The following is a 10,285-nucleotide window of genomic DNA, read 5'->3' as shown; positions in this document are numbered from 1 at the left end:
TGCTCCTAGTGCTACAAATATCAACTGTAACTCAGGTGTGTGGCACTGGCCTCCTGACCTCCATTGCCTAGTGTGGATGGGCTTCTGTGATGGCTTGGAGTTGGCTTTGGATAGTTGACCTGACAAGCTCAGTCCTTCTGGCCAAGATATCAAGGCCTGGTTGTGGTCAGATGCCAGATACTGGCAAATGCTCCTGAAACACTTCCTGAGTACCCTGGTTGTCTGTTTCTTCCCCCCAACCCCAAATCATCCATGCTTGCATTTTCTTTTCTCTTTAAATATTTTGCAACAGGAGCAATTCCTTCCCAAAGAAAAGTACAGAAAAGATAATGAGCCTATTGCTTCGATTCCTAGGAATAAGTCCATGATTCTCCCCTGCAGTGGTATCATAGAAAATAACCCAGTGGGTCAAAGAGGAAATGGCTTCATTGGTTCAGCAGTGATAGCATTGCCTCTGCGTAAGTTTCTAGAGTATGCCAGCTAGTGCCGATTCTCGTGGTTAATCCGTATACAGTGGTACCTTGGGTTACAGACGCTTCAGGTTACAGACGCTTCAGGTTACAGACTCCGCTAACCCAGAAATAGTACCTCGGGTTAAAAACTTTGCTTCAGGATGAGAACAGAAATCGTGCTCCGGCGGCGCGGTGGCGGCTGGAGGCCCCATTAGCTAAAGTGGTACCTCAGGTTAAGAACAGTTTCAGGTTAAGAACGGACCTCCAGAACAAATTAAGTTCTTAACTAGAGGTACCACTGTATTGCTGTTTTGGTTTATATGCAGTTCAACTGGAAGGGCTGGGTTTAAGGCATAAATTCTTCCTTGATAGTCATTGGTGATGAGGAAACCAGGTTGGTAGTGCTGCTGCAGATGCCTCCAATGGGACCAGGGGTGCCAACTGCTGGAGGAGTTGGTGTGGTTGTGCTGGCAGGCTGGGTCTGCTGCTGCATCTTCTTCTTGTTCACCTTCCTCTCCTTTGCTCTGCGGTTCTGGAACCAGATTTTCACCTGCAGAGACAAACGCAGAAGGCGGTAAAGGCCGTACAGAATATAAAGGAGGAAGATGGGAGAGAAAGAGGATTGAGATGGTTGCACAGGACAAGACCATCTTCACTGTGAGTCCAGAAAGACCTGCTCCCTGTCTTGTCAGCCTTTTCACCTGGCCTGGGACAGCGGAGCCCTGACTGACTCCACCTACAAAAGTTGAGGCTGCTGAAAAGACTCTTGGGCTGTGCATAGGGGGTTTTGTTCAGGTGTGCTGTTATTGATACTAATCTTTATTAGTATTAGTGTTATTAGTATTAGTGTTATTGATACTATATTTTAAAATGCATTATGACTTATGTTTTAATTGTTCGGTTTGGTTGTGTCCTTTTTGGTGTTTTATTTATCGCTTATGACTACTTTTGTTATGTTTGTAATTACGTGATTTCTTTCGTGGTGTCAGCTGCCTTGAGCATGGTTTGAACTATGGAAAGTGGCATACAAATAAAATGATGTGTGTATGTACTGAATATATATAGTGTGTGTGTGTGTGTGTGTGTGTGTGTGTATACATGTATGTATATATATATATTACTGTATTTTTCGCCCCATAGGGCGCACCGGCCCATAGGACGCACCTAGTTTGGGGGGGGGGGGAATAAAGAAAAAAAATTATTTTCCCCCCAGCCCGAGCTTCCCCCGACCCCAGCCCCCAGAACAGGCAGCTCTCCGCAAGCCTTGGGAGACCGGCGCGACTTCCCGCTGGGCTCCCATGCCTTGCGGATATCTGCCTGAAGCCCAAACCAGGTCGGGGAACAGCAGGATGGCGGCGCTCCACCTCCCCGCTGTCCCCCAGCTTGTGGGGCTGGCGGCGGGGAGAAGCGTGCTTCTCCCCGCCGCCAGCCTCCAAACCAGGTTGGGGGGACAGCGGGAAGGCGCGCTTCCTGAAGCCTGCATTCGCCCCATAGGACGCACACACATTTCCCCTTCATTTTTGGAGGGGGAAAAGTGTGTCCTATAGGGCGAAAAATACGGTATATAGAATATATAGTGGCCGAGGAAAGGCAGAGATGAAAAGGAATTGGGAGGAGGAAGAGCATGGCATGATTCAGAGCAGAGGCAAAATGGATACATAACTGTGAGAATTCATTTAGGATGTTACTGGTTTCTAATGCCCCTAATAGTCTGCAATCAGATACCTTTCTGTGGACTTCCAATCTTCCGTGTCATTTTTATGTTCCACATAGTAATAGCTGAGCATTAAGGTTTCTTGCTGAGAACTATTCAGTCATAGTCAAACAGTGAGGAAGAAAGTGGGACCTACACTGAGGCAGGTGAATGATGCCAGTGCTATAAAGGGCTCATCATCTGACCACTTTTTCCTTGGCCCATCACTGCCCACCAACCTGGACCACCTAACTAAAAAAACAGTTATAGAAGTATCTAGCCTACATTTGATATATGCCAAGCAAGACAGAAGATAACCAACCATGAAGCACATTCACAGCCTGATCCTATACATATTTACACAAACGTAAGCCACTGTATTCAGTGGGGTCAATTTCCAAGGTAAGTGTGTATAAGATTGCTGTCTTTATCCTCAGCATTTGCACTGGCATCTGTGCCTGAGATGCTCATTGTAATGCTTTACGTTTTGTGATGGTTTGTGATCCTGCCACATCAGGGGCGAGGAACTTGTGGCCCTCCAGTTGTTGCTGGATTCCCAATTCCCGCCACTGCTGAACATTGGCTATGCTAGCTGGGGCTGATTGGAGTTGGGAGTCCAACAGGACCCCCCACTCCTGTGCAAGACCTTTCTGTACCAACCTGCCGCTCGGTGAGTCCCAGCGTTGCTGCCAGTTCTGCTTTCCGCCGGATGGTAATGTAGTGGCTGTAGTGGAATTCCTTCTCTAGTTCCAAGCGCTGGTGGTCTGTGTAGACAACACGATACTTGTCTTTCGTTCTGGTCTTCCCTAATAAACAGCAAACAGTAAGACACTGAATTAGAAGAAGGGATTTGGAAAATGTATTGCCATAACCGTCTTGTGGTCGTCTGATGAAGGGGAGTACATTAATTTAATTTAAACAACAACATTGAAGAAAGCAGCAATGGGAAAAGGAGGAGGAGGACAGGAGAGGCAGGGAATGGCAAAGTGGTAATCTGGTGGAGGATGGCAGGAGCGGTAGTGGAGGTGGAATGATTCTCTGAGTTAAAATTCGTATTTCATGTTGTGCCTTTTAAAACTTCTAGCTATAGATTTTTCTTAAAGTTACAGGAAGTGCATTCTCAAATGTACGCTTTTTTGTACTTTGGCCAAGTGTTAAGATACATATCAGTTCCAGTTCTTCAGTGGTACACCACACAGCTTTCTCTGATTGCCAGTGTTGACATTTCTTCATCCTAGTGTTCCATTCTTCAGAGGTATTCAGGCCTCCCATTTAACAGCAGCACGTTCTTAGCAGCTGCAGTCGCTCCCTTGATGTGCCCTGTTTTGCTCTTACTTGATGTTCACGTAGTTGAGGTGTGACCTAGCAATTGCCATTGGCATCGGAAGTTGTGTTGTTTCTGTGCCCCATTTCACTTTTACAAAGAAACCTCTGTCTATAAGGAGTGCACTAAGAGACATCTCCACATCGTATGCCCCCTTTTCTTCCCCGTAATGGCAGCAAGTGTCCATTTCCCAAGAGGCAAATGCAAACAGAGGGCAAAACCCTGAGAGGGGATTACATATTGTGGAATTTGCACAAATCAGGCTAGCTTGTACATTATTTAAAACAGCACAAAAGGTGTGTGCCACCCTGTGTGTGTTTTGTGTTGTTGCCATCTAGAAACCCTTGTGAGTAATAAAACAGCTGTACAAGTGGAACTGGTAACAAAACGTAGCCATGTGCAGTGCTCCTGTTTAGGGTTCCAGTGCAGCCATTGTTCTCATCCACAATATTCCATCAAATTCTCCCTCTCACAATTTTTTTGTTTTCCTCCATCTGTCTCCTGCAGCTGTCAGTCAGCAATTTTTGTGGCCACTGTGCATATTTTGCTCTCACTGGGCTGCTTTACGGTTCCCACCCTCTTAGGGTCCCCCCCTTTCTTATTTACTTCTGTACATCTGCTGGTACTTCCTCTTTTGTGCATGGATGGTGCCAGGTAGGTTGCATAAGGATCAACATTCACCCCTAAAAGAAGAGGCAGTAATTTCAAGAACAGAATCAGTTCATATATTTAATTAACCATTGCAGGGTCTCTCAAGCACCCTGTTCAATTTGTTAGCATTCAAGATGAATTTAATTTAAATCCACCAGAAATGAACTGAGCAGAGTTCTCTGTGGGCAGCCTGACATTCACATCAGCTATCTGGCTTGGACCCCTGCAGACTAATTATGAGTCATGTACAATGGAGCTCTTGTGCATAGTGGAGTAGGGAACAAAAATGGAAATGAGGCTGTGTAATCTTGCAACAGTCCTCACAATTAACTTTCTACACCTCTGCATTATTCCAGAGGCTTGGAAGCCCCATGAGGGAACTATGGGGTTTGTGAGCTCTATGGTGACACAGTGCATGAGTACCGTATGACCATTTGACTCTCAACAGCAAATAAATAAATTCTGTCCAAAACGTCAGGCAGGACCATTTAAGATATCAACATCCTTTTGAATAGGAATCTCAGTCCACTGAACAGGAACTAGTCCAGAGAAGAGCAGGTGTCTGTTAGCTGTCTTTTCCTTAACTTTTGCCAATAAGATTGGCATTGAAACAAGCACCCAGCGGGTGAGAAATCCAGAGCATTTGCTCATTAATTTTAATGCCTGGGATCAACATCAGTTGTCAGTGAGAATTCTGCCTGGCAATTGCAATTGCTTATCTCCAGCTGCTCACCAGATGTAGAGCACCAGATTTTGGCCCTGGTGCTGCTGAAGTATATTAGCAAAAGTAGGCCAAATTCTGTTCTGAGTATAAACAGGAAGCATTGACTTCAGTTCAAAAGAAGAAGAGGAGGAGGAGTTTGGACTCGATATTCCGCCTTTCGCTCCCCTTAAGAAGTCTCAAAGCGGCTAACAATCTCCTTTCCCTTCCTCCCCCACAACAAATGCTCTGTGAGGCTGAGAGACTTCAGAGAAGTGTGACTAGCCCAAGGTCACCCAGCAACTGCATGTGGAGGAGCGGGAACGCGAACCCGGTTCACCAGATTACGAGTCTACCACTCTTAACCACTACACCACACTGGCTCTCAATAGTTATTACAGCATTTTATTTACATACTAATCCGGACAGTCAAGTGAGCAGGATGGGAGGGACAATGCACTATCCAAGAACTACTGTACCACCTTGGCTCTCACTGGCTTTCTGCAATGTGCCTCTCCACACAAGTACTTCTCGTGATGCCTGCATGAATGCCATTTTGCTGTGTGCCCACTACTGAAACAAGTACTGATTACACTGGCCTCCATGATTCACAACAGGCCCTAGGGGATTCACCAGAGGCATAGCTGGGGGTGTGTGCACTGGGTGCCACTCACCCAGGGGGTGGGACTTACCGCGGGGGGCCTCCAGCGCCCCCGAGCCATGTGTCTCTCCTGGGAGAGATGCTGCGTGATGTCTGGATGTTGCACACAACAGCGCCCATCCAGGCATTGCAAACAACATTGTGACGTCATGCATGACACCGCCGTCATGACGTTGCACACATGCGACCAGCCCTCCATCTTATTCCTGCGTTGGTGCCTCTGTCTTAGAGAGTGCAAGCACCTTCACATTCCCTCCCAGTGAAGCTGTTCTTGCAAGGGAATCGTATGCTCCCTATAACCAGCCCCAGCCAGCAATCTTGCTGCAGCTTTTTGAGCTGGTTGAAGTTTCTGATCACTTTTCAAAGGCAGCCCCCCAGCCCCACATAGAGCACAGTGCAGTAATCCAAATGGGATGTAACTTAAACAGTCAAGCAACCTGTTTGATATTTGGGACCCACAATCATATGCTCTCCCATTCCTACTATAAGCTCACCCTCTGCTCTTTCCCTATAACACCAGCTTTATGCAGAAGAAAAAGAGTGTATAGATGAGGGTAGCAGCAGCAGCTGTTACATTTGTGCTGGACATGCAGCATTTTAAAGGCACAGGAGCCCTGCTACAATATAGGAGGGCAAGCCTGGAGGAAAAAGATGCAGAGGAAAAGAAAGGTGTCCAAAACCCACCTAAGAATGGGAAAGCTTAGTGGAGGTTGACTCACAACCCGCCAACACACTCAGCTACAGTCCATCTATATCACCACTTTCTGAAATACCGTATTTTTCGCTCTATTGGACGCAGTTTTTCCTCTCCAAAAATTGAGAGGAAATGTGTGTGCGTCCTATAGAGCGAATGCAGGCTTGTGCCATAGCCGCGCGCAACCCCTCCGGCAGGGAGAGGCTGCACGGGGCTATGGCTTCTTTAGCCCTGCGCAGCGTCTCCCGGCAAGGAGAGGCCGCACGGGGCTAAAGGGGAAGCCAAAACAGCGAGCGGGATGGATCCCGCTCGCTGCCTTGCCTGCTTCCATAGCTGCGCGCAACCCCTCCGGCAAGGAGAGGCTGCACGGGGCTAAAGGGGAAGCCAAAGCAGTGAGCGGGATGGATCCCGCTCGCTGTCTTGCCTTCTTCCATAGCTGCGCGCAACCCCTCCGCAAGGAGAGGCTGCACGGGGCTATGGCTTCTTTAGCCCCACGCAGCCTCTCCCGGCAAGGAGAGGCTGCACGGGGCTAAAGGGGAAGGCAAAACAGCGAGCGGGATCCATCCCGCTCGCTGCCTTGCCTTCTTCCATAGCTGCGCGCAACCCCTCCACAAGGAGAGGCTGCACGGGGCTATGGCTTCTTTAGCCCCACGCAGCCTCTCCCGGCAAGGAGAGGCTGCATGGGGCTAAAGGGGAAGGCAAAACAGCGAGCGGGATCCATCCCGCTTGCTGCCTTGCCTTCTTCTTTAGCCCCACGCAGCCTCTCCCTGCAAGGAGAGGCTGCACGGGGCTATGGCTTCTTTAGCCCCACGCAGCCTCTCCCGGCAAGGAGAGGCTGCATGGGGCTAAAGGGGAAGGCAAAACAGCGAGCGGGATCCATCCCGCTTGCTGCCTTGCCTTCTTCCATAGCTGCGCGCAACCCCTCCGCAAGGAGAGGCTGCACGGGGCTATGGCTTCTTTAGCCCCACGCAGCCTCTCCCGGCAAGGAGAGGCTGCATGGGGCTAAAGGGGAAGGCAAAACAGCGAGCGGGATCCATCCCGCTTGCTGCCTTGCCTTCTTCCATAGCTGCGCGCAACCCCTCCGCAAGGAGAGGCTGCACGGGGCTATGGCTTCTTTAGCCCCACGCAGCCTCTCCCGGCAAGGAGAGGCTGCACGGGGCTAAAGGGGAAGGCAAAACAGCGAGCGGGATCCATCCCGCTCGCTGCCTTGCCTTCTTCCATAGCTGCGCGCAACCCCTCCGCAAGGAGAGGCTGCACGGGGCTATGGCTTCTTTAGCCCCACGCAGCCTCTCCCTGCAAGGAGAGGCTGCACGGGGCTAAAGGGGAAGGCAAAACAGCGAGCGGGATCCATCCCGCTCGCTGCCTTGCCTTCTTCCATAGCTGCGCGCAACCCCTCCGCAAGGAGAGGCTGCACGGGGCTATGGCTTCTTTAGCCCCACGCAGCCTCTCCCGGCAAAGAGAGGCTGCATGGGGCTAAAGGGGAAGGCAAAACAGCGAGCGGGATCCATCCCGCTTGCTGCCTTGCCTTCTTCCATAGCTGCGCGCAACCCCACTGGCAGGGAGAGGTTGTGTGCAGCCTGTACGCTGCTCTTTGGGGCTGGGGGGGAAAAATATTTTTTTCCTTGATTTCCCCCCCTAAAAACTGGGTGCGCCCTATGGTCCGGTGCGCCCTATGGTGCGAAAAATACGGTATGTTCCCTCCTCTGGCCCATTTGATGGGCATCTCACTAGAACATTTACAATGCTCTTCATGACTTTGTCTTTCAATTTCAAACATTTCATGAATTTAAATAGGATTTTTACCTCCCCATCCCAGCCCCCAATTAACTGGAGAAACACAAGGTCTGCGTGCTTGTTTTGTCGTTAATTACTCATACTTGATAACTCATTTTTTCTAATCTATTTTATCAGCCAGCCAAATAGGATTAACAGTCCATCCCATGCATATAAAAAAATCAGTGGGTTTAGGCATGTCTAACTTTGCAAAGGATCAGGCTGTTAAGTAGTGTCAAATAATCTGAATATTCTGTCACTCAAAGGAACTAGAATGAAGCAGGGGAGTATTAAAGAGGAGTCCACAAACAATGCAGCCTATATATTATTTCATTCTGGGTTGCCAACATGGTGCCCATGGGCACAACAACACCCTGGAGGACTTCCCCTGATGCCTGTGAAAGCTCTTAATTCCCTCCCCGTCTCACTGCACTATCTTTATTAAGTAGCCAGAGTGGTTATCTTCCCTCACCCTCCTAAAAACTACATAGCACTGAAGGAGGAAGTTGAAAGAGTGGCACTCTTCGCCACTTCTTTCAGCTCTATGTGCTTTCCAAGGCTCAGATTGGCTCCTGGGCAGCTTAACAGGAAGCAGAGTAACCAAGAGGGAAAGAGAGGAAGCAGGGAGGCTAAGGAGGGAAACTGGAGTGATCTGGGAGACTTGAGGGTAGCTGAGAGGAGAAAATGTTGTGCCACAAGAGTCAAGAGAAAGGGTGAAGTGTGACAAAGAGTGGGAGGAGGTGCATGTGCCACACACAAAATCAGATCCAGTAAAATTGATCCTCTTGAAATTTCATAATTTTAATGGGTTCACACATATCCCAAGCCACCATCAAATCATGGATCACTTTTGTATCCATTGGAAACCCCCTACAGTTCCACTGTTTTCCAGCACTGCCATGACACAAAAACATGGATCTGAGACACAGATCCTTATTTACTCTAATTTTTCAAGGGATCCCCTGAAAATCACTATTAAACCATGTCACACATTCTGCAAGTTCAAGAGGATCCATTTTAATTCTACTGCACCTTTTACTCAGACCACTTACGAAAGCAAAGAATATGCATACACAGATCTGCTTTCTGTCTGGTTGGGAGGGGGAGAAATAACCTATGGCGCTTTCAACATTCAAAATGTGCCTGTGGCCCCTAAAAGGCTGGCAACCCCTGGCTTAGCTGCATTACTCATCCATGTCAATAATTAGACAATACGTGTAGAGCACAGAAATACGGATGATTCATAAACAGAAGAAAAACACTAATGACTGAGTGGAGAGTGAACACAATTACTATATCAGTTCCAAGTTATCAGATGGGTTTGTGGGGAGAGGGCTATTAGGAAAAAAGGGAAAATGTAAAATGTATCAGCTACAATTTTCGTATTCTGACATACAGGCATTTCCCACTCGTGCACGATCAGCACACGCGCAACTGCTGACACACACACTATTTTCAGTGCTGAAAGGGGGCAGGGGGGGAAGGGACTTAAGAACATCCCGCTGATGCGCATGGTGGCCAGGAACAGAACCCCCCACGTAAGTGGGAATTCCCCTGTATTAGTGAAATGTGTGTTGACCAGAAAGCATGGAAGATCGGTAGTTTGGATACAAAAGACAACTATACCTAAATCATTTCATGTGACAGGTTTCTGTGTACTTGCTTCAACAGGCAACTCTCCATTTACACGCAGTCGAATCATGTGTGACCGCCCACATTGCCACAAACCCAGAAATGGCACCTAAAGAGGCAAAAACAGTTCCCAAAAGAGTGCGAAAATGGCAAAAATGTTGTAACCCCTGCGTAAATAGGGAGTTGCCTGTGTCATTTGAAATGATTATCAAAGAGAAAGACAGAAATGATGGGCTTCTGAATACCTGTTATTTAGTAGTAGTAGTAGTAGTAGTAGTAGTAGTAGTAGTACAGTGGTACCTCGGGTTAAGTACTTAATTCGTTCTGGAGGTCCGTACTTAACCTGAAACTGTTCTTAACCTGAAGGACCACTTTAGCTAATGGGGCCTCCTGCTGCTGCCGTGCTGCCGGAGCACGGTTTCTGTTCTCATCCTGAAGCAAAGTTCTTAACCTGAAGCACTATTTCTGGGTTAGCGGAGTCTGTAACCTGAAGCATCTGTAACCCGAGGTACCACTGTAGTAGTATACTGTCCTTCATCCAAAGATCACAAGGCAGTTCACAACATAAAAATACAAAATGAGAACACAAAATGCATAATGAAAACAAAAACAAAACCAATAACCCCCTCCGACAAACTCATTTAAAGGCCATAGAATGTTAATCAGCCAAAGGCCTGATTATAGAGTAATGATCTCACCTGGTGT

The 10,285-nt window shown here is 48.1% G+C and overlaps 1 protein-coding gene across 1 annotated transcript in view; it reads right to left on the bottom strand.

Annotated features, from left to right (window-relative positions):
• Positions 1 to 726: 726 nt before the first annotated feature.
• CDX1 (caudal type homeobox 1) overlaps positions 727 to 10,285 on the bottom strand; it is a 31,821-nt gene continuing 22,262 nt past the window's right edge. Inside the window, exons 2-3 of the mRNA XM_080991434.1 lie at positions 2,806 to 2,951; positions 727 to 1,002 (exon numbers count right to left, since the gene is read on the bottom strand). Of these exons, the coding sequence (XP_080847560.1) occupies positions 799 to 1,002; positions 2,806 to 2,951 (350 nt within the window). The 3' untranslated portion in view covers positions 727 to 798. The remainder of the gene's footprint in view (positions 1,003 to 2,805; positions 2,952 to 10,285) is intronic.

This window comes from Podarcis pityusensis (genome assembly GCF_964106645.2).
Source record: "Podarcis pityusensis genome assembly, chromosome: 2".
Classification (NCBI taxonomy): domain Eukaryota; kingdom Metazoa; phylum Chordata; class Lepidosauria; order Squamata; family Lacertidae; genus Podarcis; species Podarcis pityusensis.
The sequence above is the reverse complement of the archived record's forward strand: the minus strand, read 5'-3'. Positions and strand labels throughout refer to the sequence as shown.